The sequence below is a fragment of the Misgurnus anguillicaudatus genome, chromosome 11 (assembly GCF_027580225.2).
Source record: "Misgurnus anguillicaudatus chromosome 11, ASM2758022v2, whole genome shotgun sequence".
Lineage (NCBI taxonomy): Eukaryota > Metazoa > Chordata > Actinopteri > Cypriniformes > Cobitidae > Misgurnus > Misgurnus anguillicaudatus.
Genome location: NC_073347.2, coordinates 9,062,035 through 9,087,124, shown reverse-complemented (window position 1 = coordinate 9,087,124; position 25,090 = coordinate 9,062,035). Strand labels below are relative to the sequence as shown.

The following is a 25,090-nucleotide window of genomic DNA, read 5'->3' as shown; positions in this document are numbered from 1 at the left end:
ACCGCCCCTATATAACATAATGCTATTATAGTTGACATAATGAGAATAAAATGTTTACTTGAGGTTTATATCAGTTAACTTAGCTAATGTTTATCCATAAACAAGAAATTATGTATTAAATTGCTAATACGCATATTTATGCATTAAACACATCTAGATGTAGTTTCAGTGTTTATTTCTTTCTTGCCCCAACTCGTGACTGGTGCTACCAAATTAAAGGTGACATAGAATGATTGAACGAACTATTTATCCTTGTTCTGTGATGTGACATGTAAACACATTATTTTTTTTTTGGGTCTGTAATGCCTTAGAAGCTTCCTAAAAACCTCTCTCAGATAGCTTTTAAACAAGTGGTTTTGCACCTATTTGGCTCCCCCTACTGGCTTAACTTGCAATCTCATTACTGATTGGCTGACTTTGCTGCCACTCAAAAAATGTAGCCAATTATTTTAAAGTGGAGGGGCAGTTAGATGCCTGTGATGTCATAAGCATCAGTTTTTCAGATTGGGCCGTTTTCTGGCTGACATTTCTAAAAGAGGAATTTCTATGAGACTGAGATGTTTAGCATGTGTAACACGGGTGTGCCTCATAAGCCTTGAAAAGTGAAGCCTCTGGCTCTTTGATCGCCCCCTGGTGGCTGGCTGCAGTACAAGTCATAACCCCGCCCTCTCTATTCAAATGAATAGGACTTTGCTCTAAATAAAAAAAATATTTACACTTCCAATAAAAGTTTTCGAAAGATGGTTTTGGTCCTTTCAAGTAGTTGTTATCACGCTGATATATGTTCATGTGTTAATTTTTGTGATAAGTTTCATTTTAGCTTGTAATTTGATGCTATAGAAACGGGGCGTGTCGTTATGATTGGAGTGGTTGCGGAAGTTTGATACCGCGGCTCCGCCTCTGGCTTCACGGACGATTCCTTCTGCGCATGCCTCGGCTCCAAACTGACGTTTTTACGTAACATGGCAGCGACCGTGGTCGGACATTTTTGGCTTCAATTCATTACAATGGTGGGAGGCGACGTCGCGTCGTCCATCTTTTTTTTACAGTCTATGGTGTAACACTTTTTGTATGTTCATGAATTCGGGTAGACTACCATTATTCAACAAAGACAAGGTAAAAATGGTTTTTCATTCTCTGTCCCCTTTAAGTCCCAGTGCCACCCCTCTCAAAAGTTAAGTCTAGAGCCCCGCACAGTTCCCATTATTTTTGCTATCCAAACAGCCCATGTTCTAGCCTGGTAATACCATCCTCTGCTATTTTGCTTCGCTTCATAGACAGAGTCTGGCTGGGCATAATTGACAATCGTTTTCCTTCTCGTGGGAGGGGCTTGTCTTAAGTTTAAAATCATTGGTCTAAACGTAAGCCAATCACACATAACATTTGGATATGATGAGCTTTATGCGCCGGATCAGCCGCATCGAATCTCTGCTGTAAAATACACGTATGATGTGAAAACAAACCCATCGAGCGAAATACCAGAGTTAACATGGCTATGAACGACTTTTGCAGATTATGTTAAGTAAATCGTGCCAGAGCTAGTTGAACACTATCCTTACGGTGGCTTTCCACTCACGTCTAACGGGAGGAAAGCCCCTCTCTCCTCTCAAACTCTTCCACCAGACAACCATAACCATATGTAAATTAAATCTTCCTACCTTATTTTCTGGTTAATCAGGAATGTCACCAAAGAATGCTTGCCCACGCGTCCTCCACCATTAACTGTGAACAATATAATTCCATTCCATGATTTCTCGATCGTTGTGCCTGTCAAGCTGTGCTGCATACAGTTTCTCGCTGACGATCGGTAAAGTTGATAAATTAAACTTTTCCAAAAACTTGTCGGGAGTAGGGCAACAACATAATCTCCATTCAAATGTTTAACAAACACTTTTCTTGTTCGGGTTTAAGTTGGCAAGTGTCGGTTCTCCACAACAGAGCAAATAGCTTTCTGTATCTCCATGTCCACAACAAACTACAACCGTGATTCGGCGTTTAGCGTCTACGTCACGGCTCTCAGCCCGCCCTCTGTTCGTTGATTGGACGGACGTTTTGAGACCGGAGGAAAACGGTTTGAATGGGAGGTATCTCAGACTGAGTACAGAAGCGTAATGAAATTTAGCGGAAGTACGAAGTCTGACGTAGTCAGGCTACCCATGTTCTGGTTTCATGGGACTATGACAGTGGAAATTTTGTGGTTTGAACCATCTAACATAAATTTGTGTTAAGATGTTACCAAAAGCAGAGCAAACAGGAAGATGCATAAATATGCAGATCATGTGAAGTCTTATTTAATCCTGCAATGTTCCTGCTGTTCTCACTGAATACTGAAATGTTTCACATCAGTTATTTAAATGGCCTGATCAAAGACTTATTTACTGAACACGATCAATCTTCCCATTCATTTGGATTTTATTGCTAAATGTGACTTGGCCCTAGCAGACAACTGCAAAATGTACATGCATGAGATGTAAAAAATCATATTCGTATTATACTCCATCTTTTCTTCACAGCGTGTCTGATTATCTATGGATGTAGTCTTTTCTGAATCTTAAGAATACTGCTTTTTGTTTAGCAGCTCGGGAAGAAGAAAATTTACCTGCCAGCCATCTTATAATGAAATGTGTGTTATTTACAGATAACATGGCGAGACTGTAATTTCGAGAAAGCGGAGAGAAGAAAAGGGTTCAAGATAGATGACGCAGAACACTGTCAATCAAAAGAGGGGCGACCGAGGTTTCATGACCAGCAATGATTTGTGTTCGCCCGGAGTGGCAGGCGGCCAGATCAATCTAGGCCGCACACAGGCAGTAATATGAAGACAGATTGGCTTAATTCTGTACTGCAGCTCATGAGAGAAATTGAGTCTGGGGACTGTTTAGTGCTGGAGCCAGACAGAGACGAGGAAGAAAGGAAGACGACGAGAAGGTTGGTGGTGTCGGAAAAGCGTTTTATGAAGGGAACGATGAGGGTCGACTAATCGTCTACCTGACTGGTCGATGCGCGAGATGAACTAATTCATCTCAAAGAGGTATATGGACATTAGCATTCACAGTCATCTGAATAGCAGCTCCCAGGACTCAAAGTCTTTGCTACATGAGAGCAAGTAAATGACAAAACCTTCATTTTGAGTGAACTAACCTTTAAGTGTGTTGTAACGTGTTAAGCAATTTTTCACATACCCATTAAGCATGTTCATGAAAATAAGAAGGTGATTACTGTAAAAACACATCTGGAACATTGCTGACCACTGTCTTTGGGCTCTGATGGCTCAGCTTGCCATTGATTAGCAATAAAGCACAGCTACAGCACTGACAAAAGCACCATAAAATATAGCCAACTCCAGTACCTTTAATTTCCTCTACCATAACAATAAAGAAGATAGATTCTTCCATTGCACAATTCCATTTGAGCAATTAAGAGAACAAATATTACTGCAAGGCTTTCTCACTCTCCACCTCTTTACTTTCAAAGATATGATGGGCAAAAATAGACAGCTTGTTTGGGCCACAAATCAATAGGGGTGGTGATACAGAACTATGTGCTATCCATCCATCCAAATGGAGGAAAAGAGTGGGGTGGTTAGGCAAGGCACAGAGGGTTGGAGTACAAGACCAAAGGTATCTGGACATATTGATTTTGCTGAGCGCCATTCATCAGGTAAGCAACAGCAAATATCCCTTCCTCTTGTATTAACAAGATTGAAGATGGATGGTAAGATTTTAATGTCCGTCTACTATTTCTATATCATTACTTCCTGCTGTTTTTGTGCCAAAGTGTGTTTTCTGAACAGTACTCAATGTAAAAAAACTGATGGAGGATGAGTTGGGTTTTGACTTAGTATTGAACAGTGTCAATCTTTATAATGATGTCATACACTAAGATCTAAGATATCTGTTTCTGGCTAGTTCCTCAAATCACATCATAAACATCGATGATTCACATCTAGTGACATCACCTCCTAGACTGACAGGCGGACCGAATGGTGTTAATGGTTTTGGACATAAAAGTGTGACTGTCTGTCTGTCATGGCCCATCACAGAGACACAGATTGGGTGGAAAGGCAGATCATTAACAGTGATAATTAAGGAATGAGATTAAGCCTGTGTCTGTGACACCTGAGGGCCTGCATCACTGAGCCATTTATAAATCACAAAAGAGGTACTTGACAGTAAAGAAATGCGTCTCAAAGAAAACAGACCTGGCAGGAAAAAAAGAAAAAATGGAAATGTATAAGAGCTCTACAACTGAATATGAACAGAAGTGGTAGCACTTTACAACAAGATTGTAATTGTTGAAGTCCCACTGTGGTCTGTAATTTTATTAGTTAATTATGCATCTTTCAGGTTTATAATAGCATATATAAAGATTTACCTGTCACAGTAATTTCTTCATGCTTTAAAACAGCTTGAATTTAACTGGACACCCTTGCCTCATTTAGCAGGGTTTCCCGCAGCACTTTGTAGTTCGGGCGGCCCGCCTAAGCTGGGAAACCCTACCGCCTTAACTAGGTTGTCAAAAAAAAAAAAATTCACTGCACTAAAGGCAGTCAAGTGCATCTCGGAGAATAGCGCGGGCACGCTTCACAACGCAAGCGGGGACACGCCCCACATGGCGGAAATGACATGGTCCGTCACTGTCTGGAGGATAACTAGCCAGTTGATAAAACATCTCAGAGAATAGCGCGGACGCCCTTCACACCGCGAGGGTGCACGCGTGCCACACGGCCAAAATGAGATAAAGACGTGGTCCTTCATGTCTGAAGGATAGCCAGTTGAAAAAACTGGCTATCCGCCAGAAAAAAAATATTTTTGGGGTTTATTTAAGCCTGTTATTGTATTAGTCTATAGTTCTTGCAAATTTAAAGTAAGTTAGCTGGTGATTTTGTTGTTTGAGCAACCTGCTGGCTAGGTTTCACGTGCCTGTTGATTAGATATAATTGTTGATCGCTCTTGCTCACGTTATTTATGTGCATTATTTACATGCTACAGTAGTTACAGTACTTTAAGATAATGTTATTAATAGTGGGAAATAATCAGTTTTTACAATCTTCGCGCTATCTATCATCGTTCGCTAGATGTTCTACAGCATCTGCTTCAGTTTGTGTTTATTAACCCTTTCGTTTCACTTCATCACGCAGCTTGTCCCGTTAGAGGTATCTGTTAAAAACATTTAATTCATTAATAATCTAGTATATGTTCTGTCATAGTTTCTTCAAAATTAAGTTTTATTTTAATGGTTTTCATAAAAATATTTTCACTTTCATCATGACGCGTACGGCCCCGCCTCTTTGATTCCCACGCCTCTAGACCACACCGGTCCACCCAAATTTTCTGTGGGAAACCCTGTTTAGTATATGTGGATCTAAGAATATGCATATTAGTCCCCTTCTCCGCTCTTTTGAACCACCTCGGACCATAGATATATAAGTAAATAGATGCTACATTCGACAGTTTCAGACACATAACTGCAAAGTCCGGTTTTACACAACGCATAAGTAAAGTAGTGCTGCCCAATTAATCGAAAAATAAATCCATTTGTGCTCATTTCTGTGCGTTTTGGAAGTATGTTTGGGCATCAAATACAGTGGTGAATCAGAGATTTTAAAATTGATAAGTTGACGTGTCCTTTAGCCATTCGTTTTGTTTTTTTACTAACAACATAACTCCCATAATTATTTGTTATTTACATATATATTGCAATTTACATTATTTACGTTATTTACATTATATATTGTTTAGTTTTGGATGCTTAGAATTTCACAGAAAGTACATTTCAAAACGTCAATGTAAAAATCTATTAACCGTCAATAAGAAATCGCAATTACAATATCATCAATTAATTAATAATCATTTGTAAAAAAAAAAAACGTATTAGTAAATGCTAAAATTAACATAAACTAAAATACATGCTAAGATAAGTGCTGTAGAAGTATTGTTCATTTCATGTTAACAAATGCATTAAAGGTGCAGTGTGCAACTTTTAGAAGGATCTCTTGACAGAAAAGGTATAAAGACCTTACACAATGAATTGTATTGTTTTTTTGTATTGTTTTATTACCTTAGAATAAGACATTTTTTCCTACATACACACCAGGTCCCCTACATGGAAGTCGCCGCCATGTTTCACATTTCGTCCCTACGTTGTTTCAGACAACGTCATGTTTGACGGCTACCATATGCGTTTTGAAATTGAGGGGTGAGCAGTTGGTTGCAATTCACAATCTCACCACTAGATGTCGCTAACCTTTACACACACCACCTTTAACTAACGTTAACAAATAGCTACAATCTTATTGTAGAACATTACTAAAAAAAATTATGATGACCTTAGGTTATTTACACATAAGAATGATGACAAAACATGTAGCAATAAAAAATAAAGAAAAAAGAAATACATGTTTACTACATGAAACAAAGTTAACATCAATGTGACAACAAAAGGCAATGACGAAGAATTCAACTGATGTGCCGTCACAAGTGTGTATGCATCGGCAATTTTACAAAGGAATCAAATGTTGTATGAAATATGTGTATAATTTTAAATTAGTATTTAAATATTTTGTAGATTATATAATAAAATATTATATTGTTATGGCCTGTAACATCTTTCATTACAAGGAGTACCAATTTATTAAAATAGTAAAAAATATAACCATTTGAAAAAAGAAAAAAATATGACATTGGACACCAAATTTAGCTGCAATTATGTTATAAATCATGTATTATATTTTACCCAGTCTGAATGTGTTTATATACTTCATTTTATTTTAAATCCATGTGTTACAGATTGAAGCGGTTTTCTTGCTTCCTTCATATTTTCGAAGGAAGTGTTTTTACACCTGCGTCCTGCTTACGTCCTTCATATTAGGCCCGAGGCTGCGATCGCCACTTTCGTCTCATATTTGCATAAGAGCCTGTGTAACCAATTCCAATTTCAGGCAGAATTTGTTTTCCAGGCCCCATCCTCAACTTTTAATTATAAAGTCGGTCGTTCAGAGAAGGCGCCCGGCATGTTTCAGGTGGCTATTCACTCATCGGCACAACTGAACCATGAAATTATTCCTAGGTCTAATCATTGACTAAACAATACAACATTAATTCAGGGAAAATGGATCAAAGTGAGGTGTTCAGAGAATGGGAATGGGGTCCTTAGGGTGCAATGAAAGAAAAAACTGCATTAGTATGTAGACCAGAAGTATTCAAACCTGAGGGAGTTCAGAAACGCTGCCCATCCATCAATGAAGACTTTGAGCCTTGGAGGAAAAGAAAGTCTCCAGCCATACAAAAATATATGCATCTTGTTCCAACCTCTATAGGCCTGTTATTTACCGCAGACGCAAGTAATCCATTATCCTCAGAAATGACAGCATTCGAGACTTAAACAACCTCGTAGACCCTTAAAGGTAACCTAATGATAGACATTAAACTCGGCGACAAACATTTTCGCGCAAATCCACTGACCCTGCAGCTAGTATTGATTGACAGCAGTACAGTCATTATCCTGTTCAATTTCACCACGGCTCTGGAACGTGTCGAGGTAATTAGATACCGGTACTTACAGCCGTGCCATGGTATCTATCGCTTTACTTACTTTCTCCAACCTATGCTGTTTATTGCCACTCTTTACTTTCAGTGTCTCCATCCATTTCTCTGATTCTCTTGACAGCCAGCTCGGAGATATGAAACTCTGTGATTGACACACCAATTTCCTTTCTGCCAGTACACACCAAAGCCCAGATTTCTCAAAGTCTCTTCTCTTTCTGTACCTCGGGTGCAACCAATAAGCGGAAATATGACTGAAAAGACATATCAGGACTTAGATAAAGAGCTAAAAGAACTACTGAATGTTAATATGTGATTAAAATAGATGCTTTTTGAATTCCCTCTTGGCAGCCTGAAAAGAAGTAAAAAGTCTGGCGGTAAATCGTCAAATTTGTTCTCTTCAAAGGTCACTGGGTTATAAAAAGTTTTAAAGGTGTAAATGGAAAATGAGTCTGAATTGCCATGTTCAGTTGGAAATTAACTGCATTTTAGCTGATGGAAAACTAAGATTTCTGCTCAAACGAAGATAGCTGGCATTATTTCACAAGTTTTGCTGTTATTGTTTAACACTGTATACAAAGTTACATTTGAAGTATCCAAAATCAGTAAAAATTGTATGGCAAAAGTGACTGGATGATATACATATAGACGTCTCATCGGAGGCACTACTTTGTCGCAGTTACGTGCATGAACCGAAGTGAACTTCCAGACCGGTCTGTATTTATTCATCGTTCTGGGGTGCGTTCCCCGAACAAGGACGTTACTCGCTGCTACATCACCATAGTACGATGCATAGTTGGAGAAACTAACTACCTTGTCACGACTGTTTCCCAAAAGCAGAGTTGCACATTCGTCGTTTGAACCATGTTGGTTTACATAGTTGATGATGTCACGTGTGAGGTGAAGTACTAAGTAATCTGTGCGAATCGATTTAATGTCAGATTATTGCTGTAAATAACATATATTGCATCAGGAGAGTGATTTGTTATCGTGATTTAGTTATCTGATGTTTATTTTCAGGATATTCAATTCATAAAACCAGTTGTAATTGAGTAATGGTCTGGCAAAGCTTCATAGACAAATAATTTCCAAAGGGGCGTCACCAACAGACGTCTCTCAAATGCCTGTGTCCAATTGGATAGACCTAAAACCAATCACAGTGATGAAGGAGATGACATGCAGAGCTATATCAGACTTTTGCCGGATCCAGTCGGTAAAAAATTTACAAAATCTGCTTCACCGTCGCTGCGCTGTCGTCATCATGTAAAGCCCGCCCCAACGTTTCTGATTGGTGCCGCGATTTCTCGGCATTGGAAATAGGCTTGAATGGCCTCTTTGCCAGACTACTTGCAGAGCAAATCTAAATTTGCCGGAAGTTGTCTGGGTTTTTTCAGGCTATCTTATGTCACTCCTCCCAGAGATTCCCCAGGGTCTTAAAGCTTGTATGACTGGGCAGTTTTCAAATGCAGCGCTTTAATTCTGTTTACAAACTTAAAGACATAAATAAATGTTTAATATATTTAGAATGATGGATACAGAATGTACTACATGTTTGTTTGTTTTTTGCTTATTTTGTTTAAAAGCATGATCAACCTAAGTCTACATATTATAATAACAAAGAACAATGCTTCTAACGACAGGTGAAGAGCTGTCGTTCAAACCACACAAGTTTGCAATGCAGCTTGCTAATGTTTATTGAACTATGGTTTCAGGAAACACAAAATCCTTGACCTTCGTCAGTAACAACGTAACTTGCGACAGTACATTTACATTTATTCATTTAGCTGATGCTTTTATCCAAAGCGACTTACAATTGATATGACAGAGATCGCACACCTCTGGAGCAACTAGGGGTTAAAGGGACACATCACCCATTTGCATTAAGCTTTGTATAGTTAGAACCTCAGTCATGTTTTTGAATGGTCATGCATCATTTACTCAGTTGCCGCTGAGAGAGGAGAAATACAGATTTCAGTGTTGCACTTCCTTCTTTCAATGATGTAAAAATCATCATTTTGCATCATTGCAAGCAGGAAGACCAATATCTTTGTTGAGGGGGTGAGACTACAAATACAGTTTTGGGAAACGCACCCCTGGCTAATGGCTAAAATGATCTCTGAAACAAATACCTTGTCGAAAATAAAATGTTTTGATTGGCTGATTAGCTAAGATTTTATACATTCATTTTTTTATTCTCAAATTCAGTGTTTTCCGTTTTCATTTTTCTGGATTCTGGTTTTAATCGTTAAATTAAAATTTCAGTAATCAAAAAAATATCTTATGAACTGAAAACATTAAACAAATATAATTTAAAGACAATTTACTGAAGTTTTAATTAAAATCACATATAGGCTGATGTGTTTTGGATGTCACAGTAACTGCAATGTACTACAACCATGTTACAGCATTAAAAATCAACCAAATGTTTTTTAAGACTATACTCATTTTGTTTTATCTGTTTTAAATGTAAATACGTTAGGTATAAAATTGTCTGCCAACAATCTATAATTAAACATTAGCAATAAATAAAAATAAAACACTGCAAAGTCCTCACTGTATGAATTAAATGTATAATGTTCAAAAAGTGAGTGATTTTTATTTTTTATGTAATAATCATTTCTGGCACAAGCAGCAGGTTCCTGTCACTTTAAAATACTTATAATATCATTGCGCCTCCTGCAGCCATGTTACAGCAGCAAAGTCTTTGATTATTACGCCAGAATGAGAGTATAGTTCCTAGCCATATCTGCCTAGAAAATCACAACTTTTAATTTTCCGTCGGTCTTAGTACACAATGTAACTACAGAAGAGTCAAGTTTTAAATAGAAAGAATATCGAAACTCTTCAGTTACTTTTTAGGTGCAATGCTAATGGTCTAATCAGATTCAATGGATTGTGCTAAGCTATGCTAAAAGTGGTAGCGCCAGACCAGGAGATCAGCTGAATGGATTTCAAAACGGTAAAGATCAATTGTTTAACTTTTGGGAGCTGGAAAATGAGCATATTTTCAGAAAAAGTGGAGTGTCCCTTTAATACCACTATGAATATAACAGTCCGATTACAAACCCACAGAAGCTGTAACACTAATGTACATTTTATGAAACACTGCAATAATACCATGTCTTCTATCTTATTTTTAGTCTCTAGTATTTTTACTTAAATGTATTCAATGTGAATTGCTTCTTTGCAACAATGCAACATTGTGAAAAGCGCTCTAGAATTAACTTTGAATAGAATTAAAGTGTAGTATGCCAAGTTGGCTCACAGCTGTAATGCCTTCACCTGAAATAACCATTCAAGTATACAGTAAGCCTACTTATTCAGTTTAAATGGTGACCGGCAGCCTCAATGGATTTGAGCACTGGCTGTGCACACTGCCTGTAACCCAATTTAAATGATTTTGTTTTATAAACAGAATAATGCAAAACCTCTAAAAGTTGCAAATTCCTCCATCCTCCCTTTACGCATTCAGAATCACTTACAGTAAATCATTCACTCACACAGCGTCTCTGAGCGCTGACAGCGAGAATAAGTCAAAGCGTGCCGCGTCAAAGATAACTTCCGCTTTGGACATAGAGGAAAAAGAGCCAAGACGAATGTGAATACATATTAAAGCAAATTATTCTTTGCCCACAGACAGTCTAGAGGCAGGAAAGACACTTAACTGCAAAAATCAATAGCAATTTATTCTCTCCTTGGAATCCAAACACAGAGAGTAAATAATCCTGTCCCTCTGAACTCCTATCCCGGGAGACAACCAACACGCTGCTCTCTCTCTCTCTCTCTCTCTCTCTCTCCCCTTTGACACTAAATTTCTCTTTCTCTTTATAAGCAGATCTTCTTGCACCCAACCCACCCTTCACTTTTACTTTAGGCAGATATCCACTGTCAATCTGTTTCTTCATCTCCACCAGAGGACAGCACAGGTCTAAAGCCACTTGTTTTGGATCTCAGCCACATTGGACGGCCAAACCAGCCTGATTCAATCTTTAGCTACTTTATCTATTTGTCAGCTCATATTGTGAGAGTCTTTAAGCACTAGCGTGGTGGTTGTTTTTCCAGGATAAAATCTGCTCCAGGGCAGTTACAGTACTACAAGCCCTAGGTGTCACCCAGAGTCTGTAAATGACCATCTGATGCCTACTGCATACAAACAATAGCTGTGTTTGATTTCACGCAGTCCTGCACAGACAGATCCGCCAGATCTGAAAACTTGGTCACTTTTTGCTTCCAGTTGTGTTGTGTTTGCTTTATCACAGATAAAGTGGATTATGTGAAATATTTGTCACAAACAAACATTTAAATTGAAATGTAGAAACCAGAAACACTTTTGATTTATTATGTGACAGAGTTTAGATTAATCCAGGACTTGGTCTTAGATATATTATGACACTTAAAGAAACACTAAAGAGTTTTTTTAACCTTAAAAATAACGTTTCCAAAAAAAAGTCTCTGTCGTCCATCCACTCGAAACAGGGTGAACGGCACTTTCACATTCGGTTTGCAGCCCTCTATCGCACTAAAGAAGTTTCCAACCGTCGGGTCGCGGTCCTGTAGTTCGAGTGAAAACTAGAAAAACTGCAGACCTACAATCCAATCAGAGCCAGCTTTGCTGCAGTAGGCTAAATTATTTACGACAGTGGTAATGGACAATTCTGTTTCCAACCTTTAGGGGGAGCAAAGAGCAAAAACTCTTTAGTGTTGCTTAAAGTAGTTTTTACAAATATACCTTACAAATAAGATATGTCAGTGCAAGAGGTTTTTAAATTAAGACAGCTCAAACATGCATCTTAGTCTGGGACCTGTCCGGGAAGACGCCCATATATGTACCAAAGATAATACAGTAGATATAACAAAATTGAACACCGCTAGGCAGACAATAGAGTGCTCAATATGGGGGCTCTGGTGCAGGAAGTCCCACCTTCCAGTTAAAAGAACCTAGGGCTGTGATGGTGGCAGTATTTTACCATCGCGAGATGCACCATCACTTCCCCTGGAAAACCCCGCCCACCCGTCAATCAGCGGGAGACGCTAGAACTTACAAACATCACATCACACGACACAGAGGAGAAGAAAGCCAGCCTTAAGGAAACAATGGATATAGTTTATTATCCGGGGTAGCAGCGGCGTTTTGCGTGTGTTTGATGCGCTGGATTTTCCCAACCGGGTCATGAGTTGCATGCGGTAAGTAAGACTTCTGTCTTATGTTGGAAATAGGCGCCTGCATATTATATAAATGACACGAACATGTAGTGAATCATAAGTTAAACAGTGTTGTATAGTGTTGCATGACTCGTACTCGCTCCTCCCGTGGTAGTAACAATCCTTCTTCATTTTTTTGTACGTTATCGGAAAGATTCAGTAAAGCTAATCTTTTTTTATAAATCTGATTAAACTTAAGACTCTTCGGAGATATAAAGGATGTAATACTACTCTATAGGTACTCCAGATTAACATCAGAAATGCAGAAACAGGGCTTTAAGCATGCTTAGGTTACTTAGCAAACGGCAGACACCACCCAAAAGCTTGGAAAAAATAAGGAAAGTGACGCGGTCGCATTTTCTATGTTGTTTTAAATGCGAAAAGTATAGCACCCCGTAATCAACTTATTTATCAAACCATTGCAGAGTTGCAACTCTTGAGAACCACCAATCAGAGAGGCTCCTGAATTTCAAAAGCGTTTTTTGATTAAAATGAATTGAGAAGTCTGAAAACTTCTTAAGAACAACTTTCTTCAACTCAGCTTTGTACATTTATCCAGAGATAAAGCGTACATTTGACGAGAGCTGCTGTGCGTTGGGTGGCGTTGACAAGTCCTCTGCTTTTTTCGAGTTCAGATTTGGCTACTGTTTAAACTTTCTCTGTGGGTTGTTTTTCCTGTGGGTTAAAGATGAAAGGATTTTGTTCATTAGTTACTGGTTTTTGGACTGTGAATAGTCATCGGGATGCTTTTGGGCTATTTTTGAATGTACATTAGGATGATTTTGATAAGCGAAGCTGGCAACCATTGCTGTGCGCTTGCGCAGATGTTCAGTTCTGATTATAAAGTTTGGTTTTGTGTTATATGCAAAATAATCTGTACTTAATATGCTATAATATGCAAATACTCAGAATTAATGTTTAAGAAATATTACGTAATTATCAGAAGCTCCAATTACAAAAATGCATAAAACTATAATGCCAACATAATTTTTTTATTACAAAACATACATTTAAAAAATGTTTCTGAAAAAGATGACCTGGACCAAATAACAAAGAAAACCCCCAAAAAAGATGGGTAGGTGTTGTGTTTCTAGGGATGCACCGGTTGACTGGCCAGAGATCGGAACCGGCCGGTTTTTGTGCGATCGGCAACCGGACGTTTTTGTATTTTTTCGGCCGATTGTTCCAGAAGTGCACCCGCGTGCACAGACTACATTTTTATCATTCGCAAACATGTGTTTTGTGTAAAAGCATTTCGAAATCTGTGCGCAGGACAATAAGCTTTGTAATCAGAAGCTTTAGCTTACCTGAAACTAACGTAGAGGCTTCATGAAATTAATGAAAGGACCAAAGATGTATTTCATTATTATTGCCATGTAGTACTGAACACGTAACCTTATCTCTCTCTTAAACACAGCTTAAAATACACACTGATGGCAAGTGCTGCAATCCTACTGTATATAATACAGATTTCATTTTAATTTGAAGTAGGTCATTTTCCTACTTAGCCCCTAAGCTCTGGAATGATTTACCAACCGATGTCCGAGAATCAGACACAGTCGATAATTTTAAATCTAGACTTAAAACTTTTCTCTTCAACAAAGCATTCACATAATTTGTCTAGTAAAAGTACTTAACTCGAAATAGTTATCTGTACGGAACAAAGCACTCGCGGTCATAACACAGACCAACCAAATAAATAAATAAAAACCTTATCTTAACCTATAGTCGGATTGCGATTTTGGAACTTTCGTGTTCTTGTGAATAGTATGCCATACAAACCCATTTGCCACTGAACCTGCATTAATGACGACAGTGGGGCCTCCAGCCTTAGTCAAACGGGTTGGCACGTATGGTTGGGTTGTGATTTTGGCGCTTTCTGTGTCTTGTGAATAGTATGCCATACAAACCCGTTTGCCACTGAACCTGCATTAACGACGACAGTGGGGCCTCCAGCCTTAGTCAAACGGGTTGGCACGTATGGTTGGGTTGTGATTTTGGCGCTTTCTTTGTATTGCGAATAGTATGCCATACAGACCCGTTTGCCACTGAACCTGCATTAACGACGACAGTGGGGCTTCCGGCCTTAGTCAAACGGGTTGGCACACATGGTCGGGTTGCGATTTTGCCGCTTTCTTGTGTCTTGTGAATAGTATGCCATACAGACCCGTTTGCCACTGAACCTGCATTAACGACGACAGTGGGGCCTCCAGCCTTAGTCAAACGGGTTGACACGTATGGTCAGGTTGCGATGTTGGCGTTTTCTTGTGATCTTGTAAATAATATGCAATATAGACCCGTTTGCCACTGAACCTGCATTAACGACGACAGTGGGGTTACAGGCCTTAGTCAAACGGGTCGACAGGTTTCATTTTCTCTTAAAAATCGGAAGGTGACCCTAAGTTACCATATATACCGTCACAGTGGGCCCCCAATTTGCAAAATCCTCAACTGTGGATAACATAATTATGCCGCAATAGTTAGTCTGTCTGAAACTAAGCTGATTAAACCACATCACTGTGTGACACTTGCATTACATGCGAACGGCCCCTACGCTAATATGATTTTGTTTTTCTCTCCCGGTCTCGTCCCTGGGTCCCATTGACCCTGAGGACAATGGGACAAACAGACCCAGTTCCGGTAGATGTGAAAGTCGGCACACCTCTGATCTACTGGTCGTCCTTCAATGTGATGCCCAGCTGATGCCTGACCAACGACCACCGGCAGGACCCGCTTAATATCTGCTTAATCTCTGCTTAATCCCTGCTTAATCTCCGCTTAATCTCCGCTTAAGCTCCTTATCCGTTTATATGTGTGTGTATACATGTATATCTCCCAAGGGTTTTTCCCTCCTAGGACTTTTTATTTTTATTTCCTCGGCTAAACAACCCGGGGTTTTTGTTTTTTTTCTCCTAGGGGGTTTTTTACCCCGGGGAGGTAGTCTGCTTTGGCTTAACTTAGCTTCTTCTTCTAGACGTTACATTAGTAATACGCTCGCTCATAATGTTGCGTCATAGCCGCAGCAAATTTGACTGCTTATGCTATTGTGTATTATGTTGTGCTATCTGTCGTTTTTCTGTGCTTTTACTGCTTCTATTAATGTAAAGCTGCTTTGAAACAATTGAGTATTGTGAAAAGCGCTATATAAATAAAATTGAATTGAATTGAATTGAATTGATACATTTGTATTTTTTAATATGTAGAGCAATTTATTTAATTTGGATAAATTTGTCTGTCTTTTATCAGACCAGTCCTGCATTCACCACAACAAACTTGGTCAGACATTTAAGTTCATCACATGATAGAACACAATAAGTATGAAAAGTCTGTTGATAATGCAAAACAGGCAAGACCATCAACCCCTTACTCAACCATCCATGTCATGGTCCCATTTTACCACTTATTTTTGTATTGAATGTAGCCTACTGCACAGTTACTGCTGTTAATTTTAGATGGTTACAGTTATTGTTTTCAATAGCCAAACCAAGTTTAGCCTGTTAAATACCAAATAAACATATTGTTTATGTAAACTTTCATTCTTTCTTGTTTGTTGCTTGATAAGAAAAAAAAACGGAAACCAGACCGGAATCGGCCAATTAGCTTGTTAAGAAAACCGGTATAAAAACCGGCCATGAAAAATCAAGATCGTGCATCCATATGTGTTACTCTACAGTTTTTATGAGTTTGTTTTAATGTTTTGATGAGTTTGAGGATTTTTTCATTTATTATTTCTCTTTTCTGTCATAGTGACATTTAAGATTTATAGATATAAGATGTGGGTCACATAAAAGATTTTTGTTATTTTATCTATTTGCAAACCAATGTTACTAGAGGTCAACCAATTTATCGGATTTTTTGGCATATTTAAAACAACTGGCTTTGGCCGATCGTGCTGCAAATTAGGCAGATTAATATGCCGGCGCAGACCAAATCATATCCAGCGAAGAAATGTTTTCTCTGTTGTTACAGTAACACTTTGTTACATTTTTGCGATCATTTAAACCGATTCGTTGGATGATAGGCTGAAACAACCGATTTGTCCAACACTGAACTCACAAGACGTTACTATCAGCACAAGTAGTCATATAATATTTACACTAAATAACAGTATAAACCAAAAAAAAATTAGAAATGTAATATGTTAACTTCATGATGATAATTTAGCAGGTCTACCAAAGAAGGACTTATCCTACAAAGTAATAAAAACCATGGTAAAAAACAGAGCAAAGAGCAAGCAATGATGACCGCAGAGTATCAGGTAATATCTGTGTCTGATAAATGCATGGTGTGGAGGAGAAGGTAATTTTTTTAATACTTTGGCTTTAATAGTGACATTTTTACATTTAAAATATCTGCTGCTCATGATGAAGACATTTTGATTATCATGTACAAACAGAAAATCGGCAGCCAAACATATCGGCCCAGAAAATCGGCATCATATATCGGACACCGGATGCCCTGATTCTGATTATCGGAACTGTCATTGTCTCTAAAGTGATGCTTTACAGACAGTGGAATAAAAAGTGGTCGAAAAGATAAATATGTTGAAATGTTGTACCCCGAAACATTCAAAATGGTGCTGAATAATCTTTCACGAGTTTGCATTACCATGTAATCAAATATGAAATAAACTAATAAAGCATATTTGGCGTGCTGTCTGAAGGGAGGGCTCTGAGCTCGGAATATTACCCCCTTTAAGAGAGGCGATGGGATGGAGGAGAGATGGAGCGAAAACTGTAACGGGACAGAGGTGAGGGTCAGCTATATTCAGAGATCTTTTTGCAATGATTGGTTGGATTACATTGCATGTGAGTCTGGCACATTTAACATGTTGTAACACTTGTTCTCAGCTCAGGGACAGCAGCAAAGGTTTAACAGAGCAGACTTATGGTATGTACTTACACAACTAACTGCTTTACTTCTGACTTTCTATTTCTAAATCTTCAGCAGGCACCAAGTCTTTTAGCTCAAAGCTGTCTGACAGCTAGCTCTCAAAGGAGTAAAACAGACACTTCACTTTTTAATACAGAGAGAACTGACATTTAAGAAACATTTACAATACAACATAAAGTAACTTGTTCGTAATTAAGTGAATTTGAAATCAATTTTACTTTTTAGTGTCAGAACATGTTTTGAATTTTAAATGTCACGCCAAATACTTTTGGCCAAACAATTAAAAAATGTCATTTTATGAAAAACTTTATAAGACAAAATGAGTCACTCAGCTTCATGTTGTTTCTTGAACTATATACAATTTTAACGTCAAGCTGTTAAAACGGCAATCCTTAACTTTAGCAATCTTGGTTTGAAACATAAAATTGCAGTTATTTACAGAGTCATTTTCTGTACGTGCGTTGTGCTTTTCCCCACTACTCTGAGAGGATGAATCTGATGTCTGTGATCACCGCATCCGAGTGGAGTACATCGACATGATAGTTAGAAAAACATCCTAAAAGTCATATACACAAAAAGTCATTTTTTTACTGGAGGCTCTCCACAGTTTGAGTTTTATTGTTTTAACAACAGATAATTCCCCGGATGTAAGGATGTAATCAACTGACATGTTTACATTATATTGCCCAGATGATCGTCACTTTTCAAATTTTACAGATTACATTGCCATCTAGATAAGTATAAATTCTAAGCAACTTCAGAAGAATCTACAAACCCTTCACCATCCGCAGCAGCTTGAACTGATTTTGCCAAGTGAGAGATGTCCTCAGGCTCAGGGCAACATATTGTGTTGACCCAAGGACAATTTTTTTCTAAATAAAACCCAAACCCACATCAAATCCCAACCCTAACCATAACCAAACCCTAAAATCAGAGGGACATGAATCCTGGTAATCCTGGTTGTAAGCTTAAACTTAAAACAAACTGTAAACTTATTTCTAAAATCTGATTGGTTGATTCAAATGTTGTCCCAGGGTCAACATAATGTTGCCCTGAGGACATCAACCACTTGGCAAATCAGGAGAGTCATCCGCAGAGCCGTAGTTCACAGAGAAGCTAGGCAAAATCGCAAACGTTATCGGAGGCGATTTTCCATGAATATGAACACGATTTTGCCAAGCTTCTATGAAAGCAGATGATGCCGATTTACTACTAATCAACGAACCGGCTTTACTGATGAGAATGGCAGGTGATTTTTTTTGTCCAGCTCCAATCACAAGGCTAGTGCAAGACAAAACGTTGTGGTTAAAAAGTACTTATTTTTTTGGTGAAAATTACGATCATTTTAAACTGCATTGAATCTGCAAGCAGTCCACTCAAGTCCATTATGAAGAAAAATCCTTTTCGACTTTCTTTTATTTGAACAAAGACAGACATAAACATCTTGGATGACATGTTTTTTTTAAGTGAAATATTCCTTTAAATTACAGGATCTTCTTTCATTTAAACAGCTCTCAAAATCTCAGACTCAGACATTAATCTTATGTTAGAGTTGTAAAATTGATTGCTGCTTCAGGATCAGCTTGTAACAGGCTGCATGTGTGACATAACACAAGATTAAACAACTCAGGTAACGCAACGTCAAAAAGTTCTCCCTACTCATTTGGGCTGATGTATTTTTCTGTCTTCAACGATGGAGAACGGCTAAAAATTCATGTCACCCATTGTTATTTACACCGTAACTCAACATAATTTTCCTGCACAAGATTTAACCCACAAAAACATTCATTTGTAAACCTGTACATCAGGGCTATTCAATTGGCAGCCCGCTGGCCAAACCTGGCCCGCAAGGTAATTTGATCCGGCCCTTTATGTAGTCTGTAAAAAAGACATTTCTAGAATAAATTGAGTAAGTTAGACAACGGGCCGTACAGTTACGAGTTGATGCGCGTGCGTCTGTTTCATACAGCATGAGCTGCAGAGCGCGAGTCACGTGACTGGTGCGAGCAGCTGTGTCACGTGTTTATATTCGCGCTTTGGTCCACAACGCGAGCCTCCACCGCTCGCGCCCGCGTCTCAAGACGCGAAAGCTGACAGTGGTGAGTTAAGAGATCGGACTCTATAGCTGTTTTAACTTTATTTGTTTTATTTTCCAGCTTATAAACACTGCCTTTTCCGACAATTGTTGTCTGATATGTCAGCTCAATGATGACTTGCTTATCCACAATGACATTAACGTTAGATGTCTTAATAAGGGAAACTCGTTGAAACTATTTTGTGAACTAGAAAGATCCTGCCGTTTCTCCAGAATTCAAAGCAGACAAAGGCTCAAATATTATGCAAGTCATCGCAAGAATGCAATTAAAACGAGCAACAGCGCCAATTGCTCACAGCCCAGCACCTTCACCACTTTATGCGTATCGTGCTGACAAACATAAGTTACACCTGATTTCACTGCTCTTGCGAAATCTAAGAACATATTTAGTCTTATTAGAAGGTAGCCTAATGTTTGCCAGTTACTGTTGTAGTTTAAATAGGACTACTGTAATAATTAGCTTTGACAAAAAACAGCATAAAACAATTATGTTCCATATTATAAACTGTTTTGTTATGTGCACTGAAGTGAGTAAATAAGTTAAATTCTCAATGAGTGTGATATGACTCGTATTGCTAACCAGTCTCACAAAGTTTCGTGATATAGTTACGTATTTTTTTTATTCTTTTTTCGTGCTATTATCACGAAATTTCGTGTTTTTTCGTGATCGTATAACGAATTCCTGTTTTCGTGTGATTATCACGTATTGGTTACTCGACTGTTTTGTCCTATTTTTAAACCATTGTCGCTTCGGTTTAGGGTTAGATTTGGTGCTTGCATTAGAATGTCACTTTATATATTGATCTATACTATTTTTTCTGATTTATTTTTTTATATGTCGCCTGGCGTTAGGGTTAGAGTTGGGTTTGGTTAGGGATGTCGTTTAATGTAAATCTAACCCTAAACCGAAGCGACAATGGTAAAAAAATAGGACAAAACAGTCGAGTAACCAATATGTGATAATCACACGAAAACAGGAATTCGTTATATGATCATGAAAAAACACGGAATTTCGTGATAATAGCACGAAAAGAGAATAGAAAAATACGTGACTATATAGCGAAATTTCGTGAGACTGGGCTGCGTATTTACCTATTTAAGTGTAGAATAAAGCTTACTTGGGCATCTTACAATGCACTTATTTTGTTGTGCAATTTTAAAATACAACATATCAACATGTCTGGATGTAGAAAAAGCCTACTTTGACATCTAACAATCCACTAATGTTGTTGTATGCAGTTTCATAATAAATGTTTGTAGAAAAAGCCTATTGTACAATGCACTGATTTTGTTGTCATGCAGTTTCAAAATATAACATTAGTATGTTTAAATGTAGGAAAATGTAGCCATCATCATTAATATCTCCGGCCCCTCGTTTGAGATGCTTTTTATGAACTGGCCCCCACGACAAACTAATTGAATAGCCCTGCTGTACATGTTCTGGCTCGGCGAGACAAGAGTAAGAGTAGTTCTCCTCACTGACAAGTCAATATAAAAACAGAGCTACGTGACATGACTATTGGCACAGATATAGTTACAATAGCAGTAGATGCTGTGCCTGAGGCTGGAGGCGTGCTGCTTGATTCATACTCATCCTGCCAGACAAGCGCCAGTCAGTTCACTCATACCAAATCCCTGTCTCTGGGGGATCACTGAGCTCCGTACCGACACGCTTGACACATTTAAAGAGACATAATCAATACATCTTATTCAGAGCTCAGCAGTCCAAAAGAGAAGCTCTAACGATTTTTCAGATTCAACATTGATATAATTTTTCAGGGAATATCTAGGAAGGCACTGGGAAGTAGAACTGTTCAATTTATCGTTTTTGATATTCAATTAGAATTTTTTTATTCAAACAATTACAAAAACAAGATAATTGAGTTAAACAATTATTGTGCAATTTTAAATTGCATGCTGCTGGACCGTTGTGTTTGTAAGGCATTTCTGAAGGCACCACTGCTTTGACACGTGTAGCCTATTGCAACACTTACTTTATAAAAAGGTTAAATAAATGCATGTTTTCAAAGTCACTGAGTAATCATTTAAAAAAATCTTGTTTATGATTTTTACTAGGGCTGGGTATCGAGTCAGATGTTCCAGATCGATTCGATTTCTATTCACAAGCTATCGATTCGGTTTCGATTCTCGATTCAATTTTCGATTCCGGTTCTCGGGTAGGTTTTTATGCTCGATTCTCGATTCAACTCAATGAATATAGAATTAATACAAATACTATATTAATAAAAAAAACAGTGACAGCTGTTTACAAGTGGGTAATTAGTAAAAAGAAATTAAAAGCCACAACACTAACGTTGTCATCTTGCAAATCTAAAATGCTTCCATACCTCTTGACTTTTCATGTGAAGGTAGCATCAACGTCGATGAAGCACCTGAAACCGCCATTTTAAGCACTGAATGAATGAATGACAGGCTCACCTCTCCCTCTTTGGTAACATCGCGCAAGGCAAAAAAGAGGGTGACATCTAGTGAAGAAGACTAGTAATTTGATTAACGTTATTAATCTTACGTTCAATGTTTGCGGAAATAAATATGAAAGAAAAAAATAGATTCTGCTCTTTGAGAATTGATTTTTAATCGACCACGTAAAAAAAACAGATTAATCGAAAAAAAAATTTGCCCAGCCCTAATTTTAATCAATCGTAATTATGATTTTGCCAATAATCAAGGAGCCCTACAAGGAAATGTACTATGATGGGTCAGAAATCACGTCAGACACCCAGAAAAGGAAGACTATTGATAAGCTATTAACTACATCATTAAACATCTCAAAAACCTTTAAAGTCAGAAATGTATGGCAGACTGGGCTGGGCGATACTGACCCAAATTTTGGGATGAGTGGCAATATATGAAACATATCTTTGTATTTTCTACATAGTGGAATAACTGTTTACATGCAAATCAAAGCCTCATGTGTGATGTCACAAACACCTTTATTAAAAATTTAAAGACAGGGATTTCCTCCTTGTTTTAAAATATACAGCTGTACAACATGCAAACTGGTTGGAAATCTTATGTGTGCATTTCTGACTGAGCTTCTGTTACAAGGAAGAAGGGGTTTTATCAGACCATACCGATATAGACGGTCCCGTAAGCGGCTTGGAAAAATACTGATATATTACCAAAACTTGATATACCGCCCAGCCCTAGGATAAACATGATGGTAGTATCCATCAGGAATTGCCTGGATTAGGGAAGGTGGGTATTGCATATCAATCGGAAACCAGGTGGTTGCAGGGGAAGCATAAAACTAGGAGGAATTACATATTTTGTATTTTGTAAAAGATACACAATTATTAGTACGATTTTTATATAGTAGGCCAAATTGAATTACTGTAAATCCATAAGTTGAAATAAATTACATCCAAACATCTGAAATGTAATATAATAACCTCTGAGAACACCCTTCCTATGTAGTTGAGTCCTATGCTCGCTTGTCCCTACCAAAAAATAGCCCAATTCAAGTGAAAGCCATTTTACACTGCTAATCCTGCATAAACTGAGCTGCGACTATGCACGTGCTGTCAGTGACACCTGTCAAAGTTGTAACGTAGGTTCAATGTCAAATGACGTACAGAGCTGCTTTAAAATGTAAGAAACAAACGCACTGCTGTTGTAGTATAGTATATGCTGGCTGTCTTCGTTTAATGTATCGTAGATAAACAATAACTTACCGATCATGATGTGATATCTTCTGTTGAGATTCACTACGGCGTGACTTTCTTGTTTGTTGTCATATCGCACCCGTGCGGCTGCTGCCAACCGAAAGGGTTCCTGGGAAATGGAGTCTTACAACATAAACCTTCCAGCGGTAAGTCAATTATTTAACATAACAATGACGAACCATTGGTTTAATTAACTTCCAGAAACTTATTACAGCTACAGAATAAAGAGTAATTGTTCATATGTGTCTTTATGTAAATAGTAGATGGTGAAAACTACATTTCCGGATTTGGGAAACGTCATACAGGAAGTTGATGTGATGGAGAAAAAGAAGCGTCTTTTTTAAAGGGAAATAACAGAAAAAAAAGCGCGTACCGATGCTAAAAGAGACATTAAAAAACGTTATTAGAAGCGCATGAGATTAGGAAAGGTGTCTGCAACAGGGCTGCATTTGTAGCGTATTTTTAAAAACCATAATTATGCATTTGGTTTGTATTTATCGTTAGTTTTTTTGCTATATTTTTCCAATAAAAATAATTTGGTAGGAAATAGAAAATATTATCATGTATAAAAATAATCATGTTAAATACTTTTTTTTGGTACAGCATTTTCCTGATACTTTTTTGATTATAATCCTTTAATTAGCTGAATGTGTGCTTGTGTGGCTTTATACTTTTAATTCATGTACAATTTAAAAATACGAAAAAATAAAAAAAATTGTCAAATCAACATATTTATATGTTACAAGCTTAAGCTATGGTTACAAGTTCCAACTTAAAATTAATTTAAACAATTTTAACTCGAATTTATAAGTTATGTCAACTTTTTTAAGCCAAAACCTAAAATAGTAGGTTGAATTGACTTGCAAAACCAAGTTGCTGCGTTTTTTTTTTTTTTTTTTGCAGTGTACCCAGCAGTTATAGCAAGAAAAGTAAATTAATTGTAGTTTGGAACCGAACTGGAATTTATTATAGAATTGAACAAAATTATTTGAATTGTAGATTATTTGAAACTAAAAAATCACTGCATAAGGAAAGGGTTGTAATTGTAGTTTTGGCCTAAATACTTTATTTGTACTTTTATTTATTATATTATTTTGTTTTATCTTTTAATTGTTATTACAGTGTTGCTACCATAGACAAAGGCTCCACATTGGCCACTCCATGTTGTTGCAATATTGTCAACGTATATAGCAAACAAGACCTGATGAGAAAGTAAATGTTTCTTTAATTAAGTGTTTAAGAAAAAAGTAAACTTATTTACTATATTTACGCTTGTTTTAAGCACACATTCACTTAAATTGTATATTATTTTGTCTAACTTGTTTTCTTAGGTAATTTTGCTCATCAAGAAAAAGCATCTTAATTTAAGATTTTTTTTATATTTCTACTGAAAACCAAGAAAAGATACTAAGTAAGAAAGTATTTTTTTGCAGTGATGTTTACAAATATACAAATTACTTGTGCAAGGTTTATTGCTATCCTGAGGTTTGTTTTCAAGGCATTTGCAATTTGCTAAATATTAGAAACAAGCAAAAATTTTATTTGATATTACATTTTATCTGATTAAAAATTGAAAACAGAATGTAGAAAATTGGATATCCCAGCAGGGAAAAGTGAAAAAAAAAACTTTGTGATTCATTTTAATTGGCTCACCATTAATCTTGAAGTTG

At 37.5% G+C, this 25,090-nt stretch overlaps 1 protein-coding gene across 3 annotated transcripts in view; it reads right to left on the bottom strand.

The window, feature by feature from the left end:
* Positions 1 to 23,671, bottom strand: part of prkn (parkin RBR E3 ubiquitin protein ligase) — a 137,076-nt gene extending 113,405 nt beyond the window's left edge. Inside the window, exon 1 of one of the 3 annotated variants that reach the window (XM_073872986.1) lies at positions 23,430 to 23,671. In XM_073872986.1, coding sequence (XP_073729087.1) covers positions 23,430 to 23,436 — 7 coding nt within the window. In that variant the 5' untranslated portion in view covers positions 23,437 to 23,671. The remainder of the gene's footprint in view (positions 1 to 23,429) is intronic. The other 2 variants (XM_073872985.1, XM_073872983.1) reach the window with 2 other exon arrangements.
* Positions 23,672 to 25,090: the final 1,419 nt, after the last annotated feature.